Source organism: Acartia tonsa, chromosome 8, assembly GCF_053477335.1.
Source record: "Acartia tonsa isolate MP-2025a chromosome 8, ASM5347733v1, whole genome shotgun sequence".
In the NCBI taxonomy this organism is placed as follows: Eukaryota; Metazoa; Arthropoda; class Copepoda; order Calanoida; family Acartiidae; genus Acartia; species Acartia tonsa.
In genome coordinates this window covers 44,514,507-44,530,622 of record NC_137267.1, presented here as the reverse complement: position 1 = coordinate 44,530,622, position 16,116 = coordinate 44,514,507, and the positions used below count along the sequence as shown (strand labels likewise).

Below are 16,116 nucleotides of genomic sequence, written 5' to 3'. Positions count from 1 at the left end.
ATAATCAAAATAATCACAGCTTTAGAAATATAAAGTAGATTCTAATAACATACAAAAATGTATCTAACAAATTTTTAGAAAAATATACTTTTAAATTTTAGCATTATAATATTTTGTGCTTTTTATGAGGAAGTAATCAAATAATTGTAAACTTGGCTAATTAATTTACAGTTGGAAAAAATAATAAGAGTTATTTATCGCATCGTATTATAGAAAGCTTTCTGCGGATAATAAAATGAGGCCGAATGCCCAATTCAGTAAATCTGGTATCGTTTAATATAATAATCATGAAAAACTGTCTGTAATACGATATTATACATGATTTTTCAGTAGGCCTGAGAACCGGTTCTAATCCAGCGGATATTAATCGGTTTGGAAGCCATAATAAAAACTTATTATAAGATTATATACATAAAAAAACTATTTAAAATTTGTTTATGAAAAAAATATTTTTGGATATGATGATTTAAAAACTAATATTCTTTCAAATTTAGGGATCATAAGGGTTAAGACAATGGACGATAAATTAATATACCTCCCCAATGATGATAAACAATAATAATCCTTCTACATAAAATTATTGGTTGAAAAGATTGAAAACTACTACAAAATTCAAAGATGTTGCCAAAATTTTAGTCCACAGAAAAAGTTAAGTTGAATGCCCCCCCCCCCTAGATATACCACACTTTTCTGGGATCTTGCTGTGTCAAGTATCAACTGTTGGTAATATCAAAGGATTGCTCCATGCAAAATTTGAGCCGGATCCGGCCAAAACCGGCCGTGAATTTTATAAAAAACCGTTTTTTTCCGGTTTTTAGGGGGTATCTGTAGATCGATTCAGCTGGAGCAAAACCGGTTGGAGGTACAAAAATTTTTACTTTACATGAAATTTAGCGAATGCAATTGCCTACAAAAATGTACTTCATCATCAACTTGATTGGACAACTCTTTCCCCTCCTAAATGTCCATTAAAACCTCGGAAACGGCAAAAATCGCCAAAAATCACGCCTTCAGAGGCAAATAACGGCTAAACGGTCAGCCGAGGCGAATGAAACATAAATAAAGAAATGTCCGCCTCAAAAAGTTGTTCAACATCAAAGAGATGCTTGAAGCCTCTAAAACGACTCCTTCCCCTCCTTTAAGGGGAAAAACTGAAAAAACGTGATTTTCAAAAGTATGCCCACTTCGTGGGTGTGGGGGGCACTGAACCCGTCACCCCAGGGTCACCAAATATAAAGTCTAGGCGGCCCACAATGCTGAATTTTCACCAAGTGAAAGTCTTGTGTCATTATCTCTTATGAGAAAAAAGTTATTAATTAATTAATATTTCAAATTGTGATTTTTTGTTGGATTTCTTTGATGAAATGACAGGCCGGTCAATTCTTAGGCCATGTTTTGCGGTTTTTGGGCCGCCACGCCCAAACGGTTTGAGATAATCTCACAAGACCTTTTGCCCAACCTAAGTCTGGTTATTTGTGAGGTCTAGGGGGAAAAAATCCCGGATTAAGTGAAGCACGACGTCGCTGCGGGCCGTCAAAAATCGCTGGTCGGCTCATTTTGCCCCCTCAAACCCTCACCTCGTGCCATTTTTCTGTGTAAAGATTATAATTATAATCTTTTGCGTAAGTCTGATTTTTTTTCCTAGACCTCACAAATAACCAGACTTAGGTTGGGCAAAAGGTCCCGTGAGATTATCTCAAACCGTTTGGGCGTGACGGCCCAAAAACCCCAAAAAATGGCCTAAAAATTGACCGGCCTGTCATTTCATCAAAGAAATCCATCAAAAAATCACAATTTGAAATTTTAATAAATTAATAGCTTTTTTCTCATAAGAGATAATGACACAAGACTTTCACTTGGTGAAAATTCAGCATTGTGGGCCGCCTAGACTTTATATTTGGTGACCCTGGGGTGACGGGTTCAGTGCCCCAAACACCCACGAAGTGGGCATACTTTTGAAAATCACGTTTTTTCAGTTTTTCCCCTTAAAGGAGGGGAAGGAGTCGTTTTAGAGACTTCAAGCATCTCTTTGATGTTGAACAACTTTTTGAGGCGGACATTTCTTTATTCATGTTTCATTCGCCTCCGGCTGACCGTTTAGCCGTTATTTGCCTCCGAAGGCGTGATTTTTGGCGATTTTTGCCGTTTCCGAGGTTTTAATGGACATTTAGGAGGGGAAAGAGTTGTCCAATCAAGTTGATGATGAAGTACATTTTTGTAGGCAATTGCATTGGCTAAATTTCATGTGAAGTAAAATTTTTTGTACCTCCAACCGGTTTTGCTCAAGCTGAATCGATTTACAGATACCCCCTAAAAACTGGTTTTTAAAAAAAATCACGGCCAGTTTTGCATGGAGTCATCCTTTGATATTCCCAACAGTTGATACTTGACTCAGCAAGATCCCAGAAAAGTGTGGTATATCTACCCCCCCCCCCCCCCTTGCTAAAATTGGAAAACAATAAAAATGGTCCAAGTGAAGTAAAAGTAGAAAATACACGAAAATCAAATTGGTAATCAAATAAGTTTGTCAGGATTTCAATATAGAATAAAAGGAGTGAGGATTTTCGTAAAAATTTCAAGCAAAGTTGTATTATAGGGGGGGGGGGGGAGGCGAAAGTGACACTTTTTAAAACCAAAACTAAAAGTCAAAGGAACTCAACTAAAAAAAGAGTTACAGGTTTGACATTTTGCATGGCAGTTGCTTTATAGGGGTACAATATGGAACTGTGAAAAAACGGCGGCGCAACAGCCGAAAACCGCCGAGAAAAGGCAAAAAAAAATTCGGCGGTTTTCGGCTGTTGCGCCGCCGTTTCTTCACAGTTCCATATTGTACCCCTATAAAGCAACTGCCATGCAAAATCTCAGACCTGTAACTCTCTTTTTAGTTGAGTTCCTTTGTTGACTTTTAGTTTTGGTTACAAAAAGTGTCACTTTCGCCCCCCCCCCCCCCCTTATAAAGTAATGATTTAAAATGAGTTATGGGGGGTACTGGGTTGGGTACCCCTTCAAGGTTTGGGAGGGGTTAGGCATGGGAAGAAAATATACTTATTATTTTCAATTTAATTAAAAATAAGGAGGAAGCGTCATTGCTTGATATAGGCACTTTAATGGAAAACAGCGGAAATTTTTAGCCCAACAAAAGCATTAAATGAATAAAATTTCTGATCATTATCTTTCTCGTATTCATTCGAATCTGGTGGATAGGAACGGGTTCTCATCCATACAAAAAAAACTATGTCTAGCATCGTATTATATCCAGCTTTCTACGAATATAAAAAGTGTACAATCATAAGATTAAAACCAGTTTTTTTGGCTACGAGGTGCTGTTTATAATACGATGCGAGAAATAACTATTCCAGTATTGCTTCGAAACCGATTAATATCTGTTGGATTGCAACCAGTTCTCAGCCATAGTGAGAAAAAAAATATGTGTTGCATCGTATTATATCTAGTTTTCTACAATAATAAAAATGTTTTTAGCCAGAGCCTTCGACATCTCAGGGCTAATAAAAAAACTGGTTTCTAATTCTATAATTGTATATTTTTATATACGCGGAAAGCTGTTTATAATACGATACGATAAATAACTATTTTCAACCCCTAATCTATACATCCGTGAAAAATTGTATTTGCCTCATCTGTTTTGCTGAGCACATTTGTCTGATGATTCAATTTCTAAACACTTTTCACCTTCCCTGAAAATACAATTATTTTCAACTCGGTGGAAAATTGAATTTGGAAAATCCGCCAACCTTTGCAGTATTACAAATAAGGTTTACAACTACTACTACGTTTCTATACAATTTCTTTTTCTAGATTTTATTGGAATATATTTTAAAGATTTATGAATATATTACACACTTAGAAGTCTTTTTTCATTATGGCTTTGAAAACCGACTAATATCCGCAGGATAAGAACCAACTAAAAAATCATGTATAGGATAATATTCGCGAAAAAGCTGCCTATAATACGAAGCGATAAATAACTATAAACACATCGTGTAATAGACAGATTTCTACGGATATTACAAAAATTATAAGATTAATTCCCGAGAGGCCAAAGGAATAGGCTGTCACAACTAGTATTGATTAAGGATTTTTCTTTTATCATTCGTGAAAAATTGTCTGTAATACAATAGGTACGAAACATAATTTTTCACTAATGCTCAGAAACGGTTCTAATCTAGCGGATATTAATCTGTTTAGAAGCCATACTGGAAGAGATATTTCCAAATACTAAAAATAAAACGGGCCAAGCTGAAAACATGCTATTATAAGGGGGGAAGGGCGTAATGACATCTGAACTTAAACAGTGAGATCTAGTTCAATAGTTTTGCTCGCTGTTTAAGTTTAGATGTCATTACGCAATCCCCCCCCCCCCCCTTATTATAAAAGCAAATCACCTGTGTTTGATATAGGAAAGAAATACATCCCAGATAACGGTGATGAAATTTATGTAAAGCACTCGGTATTGACTTGGTACCAAACTGAAAAATTCATGTTCATTATTTTTACATTGCTACTTTTGGATCATTACATTCAACCTAATCTAAACCCTCGAAAGTAGGAGATGGGTTCGAACCTTTAGCCGACGCACGTCATAAAGACTTTAATAGTTGTACCTAATGTAAGCCGCTATGTCGCAAAGCGTGAAAGTAATAGTAGAAGTATGGGGAAATACCTTGCCCAAAAACAAGCGCAAATTAAATATTTAAAAACGACTTTACCTAGCTATTTATATGCTTAAAATTACTATATTTTTTATATTTCGACCAGCATAGGTTGTTAAGGAATAAAACAATGGAGAAAATGGACAATTTTTATGTACTCCTCCAATTATGAAGGACAAAATACCCCATTCTGTAGATTAAAATTATTGGTGAAAAATTATGAACAATCACTGAACATATTAATAAAAGTTTTTATTTCAACGAATGAGAGATCGTGTTAGTAATCTTTGGGTACTATTATAATTATTCCAATGTTCCCCTCCCTTCCTGGTAAAATAATATGGTATAACGACAGCAGATAATCTAAAAATTATCAGGAGAACATAAAACTGGGTCGTAAATCCTCTAATATTATTGCACACAGATTATATCACGGATCTAAAGGGATAAGACAATGGCCGATAAATTAATGTACATCCTCAATGATGATACACAAAATTACCTTTCTTGTAGATTATAATAAGTGGTTGAAATGTTTGGACACTCAACTTAATGAACTAAGTCCCCAAAGATTTTAAAATCCAACGAATAAGAAAATGTAAATATAAACTTTGGGGACTAGTGTAATAAATAGCCCAATGTTCCCTCCTCCCCTGGATTATCTCCCCCCCCCCCTCCCCCCGAGATTCTTGCAATTAAACCAAAATTATATTAGCAAGATGACCAAAAAAACAACGTTTAATTGATTTACATAAAAAGTAAAAGCTTTACATTGATAAAATAAAAATATAATAATAGGTACCGCGTCAAGCTATAAACGTTAAAAATTGTACCTATTGCTGAGTGAAAATAATAGTTATAATAGGGGGAAAGCATTTTGGCTCGTAAAGAGCTCAACTCATTTCCACAATATATCCACGTATAATATATCCATTGTAATAATACCTGAAATTAATGTATTGGGCAGGAGGCCATATTAACCAATCAAACAGATATATTGATGGAAACTTTTCCTAAAATAAAAAATAAATTAAGCATTGCAAAGTTTAATCAGCAATAAAGATAGAACAAGCTTAATAGTAATGGATATATAATTTCTTTAATCTTACACAAGATTTTCTTGTCTTATAATAAAGTGAAACATGCAGCGGGCTAAAATAACGATTTTCCTCTTTCATTCTGTCCCCTACTACTGGATGAACGAACTGGCAAATACAAGAGTTCCTTGTAAGCAATCTAAATTAAAGACAAATTATCTCCTGCCAAAATATCTACTACGTATATTATACATCCATTTTAATAGTTATTTTAAGGAAGTATATATGGATGTTATAATCTTTGTTTACTTATACTACTCAAAGGGATCTAAAGGGATGAGACAATGGCCGATAAATTGATACACAATACACATGCCCAATATTGATACACAAAATTAGATTACAGTTAGTGGCTGAAACGTTTAGATAATAGATACTCAACTTAATAAACAAACTAATCCAAATTTACCGTAAGTCCCCAAAGTTTAGTTGTTAAGCCAACGAAAAAAAATATTATTATAAAACATTGGGAAAATAATCAGCCCAATATCCTCTCCCTCCCTGATACTACTCCATAGATTTATAATTATAGAGGGATGTTTTTAAGTTATGTCTCTAGCTTTTTCCTCCTGAAGATAAGAAAAAGGAATCAATATCTTATTCCCAATTATTTCAATTATCTATTAAACTATATTTTAAAAGCGAAGCTTTTCTATAATTAGGGTCGGTCCGTCCGTACGTCCGTAACGGATAGCTTTTTCCGTTAATTTAGGCATGTTAGAATTGTCCTATCGATTTCAAATTTTGCATGGTGATTCCTTTAGTAGTTAGGTACGATTTAGAAAGCGTAGCAACTCTATAATCATTACCAAAATGTCCGTACATCCATTTTAAACATGTTGATTTTTTTACTTTTATAACAACAAATTTTTATGTGATCAAATCATCGGATTGATCTGATTTTTTGTATATTGATTCCTGGGACAACAAAGTATAATGTAATAAGCGAAGCAACTCTATAATCAAGCCCTAAAAATGTAAGTATGTCCATAAAAATTATCCTGTATCAAGCAGTTTTACAACAAATTTACTTACAATTTTGATTTGACTCTTATAAATTTATATTATGATAATTAAGTTCTAACACTATACAAGTGTTAATGTCCGTTTGTCCTACCGTTTCAATGCTTCGCTTTTATGGATGTTGTCATCCTTGTTTTTAAGGGTATAACTTTTATACATTTAAAGACCGTAACGTATGTTAGAATCGTAGGTACTATTTAAGTCAAACTTTTCATTAGGATTTCTTAATTATTTGTGTACAACCAGTGTAGCTTAGCAAGTTTTTTTTTCTTATTGCAATTTTCAAATCTTAATGGACTAAGAACCAACCCCAACCCCTTCTAATATTTCTAAGACAACCTGTTCCTATCTTGCTTATGGAGGGTGAATGGATGTAAAAAATACGTGGATATTATGACGGGGGGGAAATTGTAGTCATTTAGGTTACAATGTGACGTTATTTATTGGCCAGTTCGTTCATCCAGAAGGAAGGGAGGGAAAGGTGGATCGTTACACGTTTCACTTTATTAATAGAGTACCTGCATGGTAATCTGGTGTAAGATCCCTGTTATATTAAATCTATTGTTGGAGGGTGGGTGTTAATAATAAATGTAAAGGTTATATGGGACTGCCAACATGTCAATAAAGACTCAACATATGAATACCAACAAACTTCATAATTTGGGACATTTTTCTAATTTCAAACTTAAGCAGAGGGGGGCTGCCCAAATAATTAGGGGAATACACCTTAACAAGGAACAACCTGATCAGGAACCTCCAGGGGGGGGGGGGAGGGGTGTTTACCCCCCTAAACGAATTTGTGGGTGATGTAGGCAAATAAAAAAGCGTCCATGTCCCTGGTACAACCCCCTAAAACAGCCAAGGGGGTGTCAGGTTAAAATGTCACACCACCCTTAAACTCGAGGGGGATATTTTATTGTGTAAGCTACAAAAATAATTATGTCATTGAAGCATAAAAGTTTCCAGATCAAGACAAGAATACCCTCTATTATGATTGAATTCCAACATAATTTTCAATTAAGAATTCTTGTCTCAAAATTGTGAATTCCTATGGTATGTGTTTAATTGAAAAGGCGAAGCAGTTAAATAAACATTATGTCAGGGTGAGATTGGGGGAATAAAAAGGGAGGGAGGGAACATTGGACTTTTTGTTGCACTAGTCCCCAAAGTTTTATGATAACGTTTTCTTATACATCTCATTGGGGATGTACATCAATTTATATGCTATTGTCCTACCCCTTTAGATCCCTGGGGGAATAAACCTTAATATATACAACAATTTAAACCGTTTATAAAGAAGTATTTAGAATTTTGTTTTTAATGTTTTAATTCCTATTTGTACTGCCAGAAAAAAAACCATAGAAATAGTAAATAGTTATTTATCGCATCGTATAAAAAAAACAGCTATCCGTAAATACTAAAATGAAAAATTGTACGATTCAAACCAGTTTTGTTAGCACCGAGGGGCCGATGGTCCTAGCTCAAAACTGTTTTAAATGTTATGATTTTTATTTTAATAAGCATGGAAATTTGTTTGTAATACAATGCTACACATGGTTTTTCATTATAGCTGAGAACCGGTTCAAATCCAGCAGATACCGATCGGTTTTGAATTCAATCTTGTTCGTCCATTTCGTTACGTACAAGAGAAGCGTAGATTACTTTAACGTTGAGACGTGCAAACGAACGGACCTTGTGATAAAGCATCTGCATCCTCGATACTAAAAATGAGTTGTACCTGTAGCTAGGAATCTAAATGGATAATGGCCGATAAATGTAAAATTAATGGTTTAAACTTTTGGACACTAAAAAAAATTCAATAAAAGTCTCCAAATTTGTTAAGAAAACGTAATTTTGGGGACTAGTGTAATAAACCTCCCAATGTCCTCTCCCTCTCTGACATGTAGTACTGAATACTAAATACTAAATATCTAAGCTGTAATACCTTAAATTCTTGCCAGCATTGACTAAATGTTCTGCCTTCCAATAAACTTGCCCTGAAGTCAAGAAATATTTTAAATATTACAAATATCAAATATGCAATGATTTTCATTAAAATTATTTTTCCAGTATAGCCTCGAAACCGATTAATATCCGCTGGATTAGAACCGGTTCTCAATAAAAATTTTATAATAATGAGGTTTAGAATTATTGATATTTGTTACAATTACAGATTTCATAAATGCTACATACCTATCTAATAATATCAAAATAAAGATTAATTTCATAATATAGGTTTATTTCAGGGATCTAAAGGGAAGAGGGATAAGAAAATAGCCGATAAAGAAAATTATTGTACATTCCCAATATCGATACATAAAATAACTCTTCTGTAGATTATAAAAAGTGGTTTAGACGTATCAAAACTGAAGAAAATGAAACAACCAATCAAAATTCAATAAAAGTTCCCAAAGTTGATGAGCCAAGGAATAAGAAAACGATATTATAAAACCTGTTTTTTTTTCATTATAATAAGGTACATTTCTCGTCAAATTTGACACAAGAAATCAAGTGATAATATTATCTTGAAGCTTTTTTTTACAAAAAAACATCAATTATCATGGGTTCAAAACACTAGATTAACTTTATACGATCACTGTTTTGGTGGTCCAAGGGGCCATACAATTGACAAGAAAGAATTAAAATAAAAATGAATTGGTAGAAGAAGTAATAACTAGGTATATGCCTTTTTGTTAAAAATGCATTAAAAATGTCGCCAACTATAAAAAAAATAACTTACACATAAATGAATGTGATAGCAAAAAAAGGAGCAGCAAAAATCTGGTCCATTAAGATTTTCTTCAAAACCATTTGTTTTGTTTTTCCTGGGTAAAATTTTTAAAAATAAATAACAATAACGTAGACTTGTCTATTTTTAAATTAAAAGTGGTGGTGGGTGTCCCCCCCCCCCCCTCCTTCAAGTGCCCCTAGGGAGCTTAGCCGATTATATAAAGTTAAAGATGAAACGTTTATAGGCCTATGAAAGATAATAAACTATATTTGTTACAGGGTATATTTCTATCTAGTAACTTATTAAGGTAATAATATCAATATGTTCAGTGAAAGGACACTTACAGAAGTGTAGGTATGTGTGTAGTTATGATTCAAACCGACTCGCAATTCTTATGGAAGCTATTTAAGTATTACATCACCCCAACCTGGAGTTTTGGCAGGTGTTCCGTATCTTGCCATCTTTAATGGCACTCTTATTAAACATTCTCTCAAATCTCCCTCCTTACAACCTAAGGGCATCTCAGGAAAGGTTGCGCGATCATAGTTTGACAAAATGCGACAGCATTTTAACCAAATCCAAAGTCTATAGGGGGAATTGAACTACTATTTTTCCCGACCAGACAGAGCGTAGTGCGCTAACCACTACTCTATGGGACACCCTTAACTGAAGGATAAAATGTTACCTGGTATATATTTATCCAGCCACATGTAGAAATAATGGTGAGGTGGTCCTTGACTTAACCCAACTGCGAACATACGGAAACTTCTAAATCAAAAGTTAATCTAAATAACCAGATTTTACGTTGATATTTTAATAAGTCTCTTTTATACCAGGGAGGGACGGGAAATTAGGCTGTTTATTACACTAGTCCCCAAAGTTTGGTAATAACGTTTTGTTTTCGTTGGCTTAACAAAATTGGGGACTTATATCTAAATTAATTTGTTGGATAGCAAGTTGAGTGTCTGAACGTTTCAACCGCTCTGATTAAATTGTAATCTACATAAGGGGTAATTTTGTTTATCTTCATTGGAAATGTACATTAATTTATCGACCTCATCCTTTTAAATTTATGATTCTTTCCTCGTTATCTGAAGAAGACATTGGGGTAGAACATAAAATTATCGGCCATTGTCTTATCCCTTAAACCTCTGATGTAAATAATTTACCTGTTAGTATCAATTTTCTTGGCTCCCTCTCGTTTTTGTTCAATCAGGTCACCAACCAGCAGCAAACCTTAACTAATTTCATTTTTATATATTTTTAATTTACTTGTTAAGTATAGAGGTTAAGAAAAAGGGGTTTTTATCCCTCTTCCCCCTCAAACATTTGAAACCCTTCATTTTACACCCCCGAAAGTTTATAAGAATTACATTAGATTAGCACTCAATCCTTTAAAATCACTATATTTATCCCCCCCCCCCCCCCCAAAGAAAAAGCTTGGACGTACTTTTTGTATTTAATTTTATAGTATCGAAGAAACTCATAATTCACTTGGTCCGCCCGTCCGTACCAATTTTGAGGAAATGTGATTTTCTCGGCTACTGTCAAAGATGTATTGTTGATTTTTCAGTGAAGATACTCAGTAAGTAACACACTTTTCGTACCATACTTAATTAAGCATAGTACATTAGCATATAATGACTGCTCTTATATAGAATTTTCACAAACTGTTGTAATGTAATTTTAAGAATAAAATTGTCACCAAAATATGTAAAGGAAAAGCCAAATAATTTGATTCCAAATTACATGTTCAATATATGCATAAAGACAGACATGTAATATTGGTGTTTACATTCAATCCATTTATTATTACTTGGATATTGCACCAGATTTTCATGTATTATGATAAAAGTGATGCTCGCAGATGGCTAAAATAACGGTACCACCCATCCATCCCCTTTCCCTCCCAACCTACTGGATGGCAGAACTGACCAATAAATAAGGTTCATATTACGAAGCTAAATTGACGACAAATTTCCCCCTGTCATAATATCCACGTATATTTAACATCCATTACTTTATCAAAAGTAAACAAGCGAAGCAACAGTATTACTCCAGATGTTCGATTTTCACATGAAAATAAGTTGTACTTCATACAAATGAGCATCTACTAGTCTCAAACCTACTTTTCTGTACGCCCGTCCATCAATAAAGCTAGTAATTATTTCTTAGCTAATATTAGAAACATATCTCAAGAATTTCTAGTCATTCTTAAAACTAAAACTTATTTAATTATGAGTAAAATTGTCTTTATTGACCATCTAAATGTGCTATATCTATTATATTGACACATCTATTTACATAACCAGAAATACACATGGAGAAGGGATATTGCTTCTGATGATAAACTTTGTCCAGTAAAGTAAAGTTTTCTAATTTTGCCATAAGCCTAAGACTACAAGAACACTTTGAAATAAAAAGCTTCAATTGGAAAAATTCCAGAAATAAGTAATAGCCAACAAGCGAAATAAATCTAAAATTATATTAGTTGTTTTCAAGTTTAACCGATTATGTTGCTAGAGAGATCATCTAGATCTTGTAGATCTATTGTATTGACACATCTATTTACATAACCAGATACACATGGACAAGGGATAATGCTTCTGAAGATAATCTTTCACCACCATTCGTCCAGTAAAGAAATAAAAATCTGAATATTTTAAATTTTTGTAACCATTATAGAGTTGCTACGCTTCCTAAATCGTACTTAACTGTTATAGGAATCATAATGAAGAGTTTGAAAAAGATAGGACAATTCTTAAATGTATAAATTATTAATAAAAGTTATCAGTTACATGTGGACTGTTGGACATACGGACCTGCTCTAATTATAGAAAAGCTTCGCTTTTACAAATCAAGAAACACAATTTGGTAAAAAGTCTACTCGACAGACTTTAGTCTATGAAAGTATTGTATATACATGGTCTAACATGTCACTACATTTCAGGGAGGGAGGGGACATTAGGCTGTTTATTACACCAGTACCCAAAGTTTTATAATATTCTTATTCGTTGGTTTAACAATTTTGGAGAATTTTATGAAATTTGATTGGTTTGTTACCTAAACAATTTAAGTGTTTAAACGTTTCAACCATTAATTAAAGGGATAATTTTGTATATCATCATTTTGTATGTACATCAATTTGTCTTATCCCTTTAGATCCCTGCTGAATTTACTCAGGAAATTGTAAAATAAATTTTTAACACTATCCTTTATCATTTAATTTGTTCAATATACCCCCCCCCAAAAAAAAAAAAAAAAACTGGACAACTGTAAACTGTAAAAGTTTTATCTGAAAGTCTCAGGGATTCTAAGGGATAAGACAATGTACGACAATTAGAGGTACATCCACATTAATGATAAACAAAGTTACTACTACATTAGATTTAAGTTACTGGTTAAAAAGTTTGTAACTACAACAGTGTATTCTATCACAAAAAAGTACCCAAAGTTTTTTTGCCAACGAATACGATAAGTGATCATAAAACTTTGGGTACCAGTGTAACTTACAGTCCAATGTACTCTATCTCCCTCAGAAGTCCTCAATTTACTTGGATTACATATAAAAAAGTAAATAGGTAATACTTAGTTACAGTGTTACGGAGCCAGAGCCGCCATATTTTGCTGGACCCGGAGCCGTAATTTTCGTTAAAAACGGCTCCGGCTCCAGACTAGATAAATAAGGAGATTTAAAGCAAAAATATGTTTCAAAAAGTTGATTCCTACATAATTTAGGCAGATTTGCCCTAAAAATAGCCAAAAAACGGCTAAACGGCTGAGCCGTTAGCCGTTACTTTTTCAACTTTTTGTTCAATTTAGGGAAAACAGACCTACCAAGGATTACTCATGCAAAATTTAAGATCTAAATTCGAATTGTAAGTGCCATTTGCTCACTGATTACGAGATGGTTGCATTAAACCCCCCCCCCCCCCCCCCCCTTATAAATTGGTAACTTTGTTTTGTCATGTGCAAATGCCCTTTAAAAGTTTTTCAAGTCTATTTTTATCAAAAATTGAACTTTTAAAACCTTCAAAAGTCAAAAATAAAACATATTTTTTTATGGGGGAAAAATCTGCCGAGTTTTTCTTGATTTTAGGTCGGAGCCGGATCCGGAGCCGCACCAAAATCAAACGACTCCGAAACGCTGCTTAGTTATTTAACTTATCGTATTTTAGACAGCTTTCCGCGGAAATAATGAAAAATTATTTTATGATATTTTCTCGTGGAAAATTGTCTGTAATATAATGCTTTACATGATTTTTTCAGTATAACGGATAACCCTAATACAGCGGATACTAATCAGCTACGAATTCAATTCACACTTGAAAAGTCTAAATTTAAGATTTTATTTAACTAAAACGAAGGTAGGGGTGTAAAAAAAAGGGTCATAATCTATCTTTGTAAAATCGTGTAAATTTCATATTTCCAACTAAATTATCTCTCCTTGTCTCTTCTTGAATATATGTATTTTGTATTTACATGACTGTAAAAAATATTTCCCATGTAAAAATCTTTATAAACTTTAATCCTTATAACCTTATAAAAAGCATGAGGACAAAAGAACGAAAAAAATACAGTAAAATACCAAAGTGTTATAAAATTTTGGTACAAGTATTCCCTCCTCTCCCTAATTAGTCAATTTTTAATAAAAATCCCAGCATGGCTAAGAAACCAACTAATATCCGCTGGATTAGAACCGGTTCTCAGTCATACAGAAAAAATCATGTATATCATAATATTACAGACCATTTTCCACGAATATTAAAATAAAAATCATAAAATTAATACCAGTTTTGTTAACCCGGGCCCTCATATTCTCGGGGCAAACAAAACTAGTTTTAATCATATAATTTTTTTTTATAAAACGATGCGATAAATAACTTTTCTATTTATGAAGCTAACTTTTTTCAGTGTATCTTTGTGTAATTGTATAGTATACAAGTGAAATTTTACTTCATACAACAATTTTATTTACAAAATATTATAACAACAGAACTTCAATTTCATTAAGTAATGAAAAAAGGGATTACAGTCAGGGAGGGGACTTTAGGCTGTTTAATACACTAGTCTCCAAAGTTTAATACACTAGTCCCCAAAGTTTTATATTAATGTTTTCTTATAGCTCAACAACTTTTAAATTTAGATTATGAATTGAGCTTCAAAACGTTTCATCCTAACTAGAAGTAATCTACAGAAGGGGTAATTTTGTGTCTCATCATTGTGGATTTGAATCAATTTATCCGCCATTGTCTTATCCCTTTAGATTCCTGGATTAAAGTGAAAAGTTATTTATTTTTTGTAATGATTATCATTAAACGACTTTTTTATTAAAATGTAATATAATGAGCAATATACCTAACGCTTTAATTGTCATAGAGAAAAGTAAAAACAAGTTTTAACAAACTGAAAGCAATTCCAGATGTATATTTTGAGAGATTCTCACATACACTGATCATGTTTCTCCAAGCTTGCTAATATAACGATACCCCCCTCCCTCCCTCCAACCAACCCCTTTCCTGATCATGGGACTTTATTAGCAACCTACATTGACGACAATTATTCCCCTGCCACAATATCCACGTATTCTAAATCTATAATACAAAGTAGCTTGATGTCTGTCCATTCGTCCGTCTAAACTTAAGATCTCGGTAACCACTGAACCAATCGGATTCTAATCTTTAGGGAATGTGGTGGTTTTAGGCTATTTTCTTGGGGGGTGGGACACCCCCAACCCCCAAAAACAAAAAAAATCTCTCCCCCATTTTTTTTGTAGGAGATATCCTTGGTCCTTTTTTATGTAGAAGATTTCCTTGGTCCTTCTTATTTTTTTTACGAATTTCACTTTAACTTTTTTTATCATTTCTTGAGGAAAAGCCCCTAGAGGCTAGGGTCGAAGCTGCTAGTCTATTTCTAAAGAGCAAACAAAGTAAATTAAAGTGTAGCAACGATACAAACAAACCACTTACCTCCCGAACTAGCTGTGTTGGCTAATAGAAGATTTCTGCCATAGGCCGCATGAACATTTTTTAATATTCCGCGCATTTTTTGCCACGCCATTTTTGTCTGCAAGTATTCTTATTATTTTTGTACCTATAGAAAATCCGTACAAAGAATTTATCTCAAAGAAAATATCTACATTTTTCTTTGACTTTTAATGACTACAACAATATAATATATTATAATTATTATCAAAGATATGAAAATCTCTCTTTTAATGTAATGTATATATGCAAAAAAAAGCATGCATACAAAAAAAGTTCTTTTTTAATGGCTTATCGTGTTAATAGACTGAACATCAAGCAAAGAACTTCCAAGGTTTTTTTTGATGGGGGTGAATTAAGTGGTTTTAAAGGTTTGAGGGAAGTAATCTAATTTTTAACAATTTTGAGAGGGGTTTGAGTTAGGGAATCAACCCTTTAGCCCCCCCCCCCCATGGACGTCTATGCATCAAGCATTTGATTTTGAATGCCTTTTTTGGATAAATCTAAAACTCATTATCAGGATGAATATGGTGAAATTAGTCATCATATCTGAACTCCACTTTCTTGACAGGTCTAACTCCGTCCTTCCACATTGGCCTGATCCAATGGAT

The 16,116-nt window shown here is 33.5% G+C and overlaps 2 protein-coding genes across 2 annotated transcripts in view; both read right to left on the bottom strand.

The window, feature by feature from the left end:
- Window positions 1-3,083: 3,083 nt before the first annotated feature.
- Window positions 3,084-15,591, bottom strand: LOC145327061 (mpv17-like protein 2). Its single transcript, XM_080170581.1, has 8 exons — window positions 15,491-15,591; window positions 10,691-10,757; window positions 10,207-10,289; window positions 9,531-9,615; window positions 8,736-8,787; window positions 5,616-5,683; window positions 4,404-4,487; window positions 3,084-3,695 (listed from the first exon to the last, which is right to left on the bottom strand). The coding sequence occupies exons 1-8, from the start codon at window positions 15,579-15,581 to the stop codon at window positions 3,635-3,637; spliced, it is 591 nt and encodes a 196-aa protein (XP_080026707.1). The 5' UTR covers window positions 15,582-15,591; the 3' UTR covers window positions 3,084-3,634.
- Window positions 15,581-16,116, bottom strand: part of mRpS33 (mitochondrial ribosomal protein S33) — a 20,168-nt gene continuing 19,632 nt past the window's right edge. Inside the window, exon 7 of the mRNA XM_080170582.1 lies at window positions 15,581-16,102. Coding sequence (XP_080026708.1) covers window positions 16,042-16,102 — 61 coding nt within the window. The 3' untranslated portion in view covers window positions 15,581-16,041. The remainder of the gene's footprint in view (window positions 16,103-16,116) is intronic.

Excerpts from the sequence above, each read along its gene's own strand:
- LOC145327061 (XM_080170581.1), bottom strand. The coding sequence starts at position 15,581 with ATGGCGTGGCAAAAAATGCGCGGAATATTAAAAAATGTTCATGCGGCC. Across the intron at positions 9,616-10,206 it reads GCTGGATAAATATATACCAG|GAAAAACAAAACAAATGGTT; the intron begins GTAACATTTTAT and ends AATTTTACCCAG. Across the intron at positions 3,696-4,403 it reads CTTTCCTATATCAAACACAG|GGAAGGTGAAAAGTGTTTAG; the intron begins GTGATTTGCTTT and ends TTGTATTTTCAG.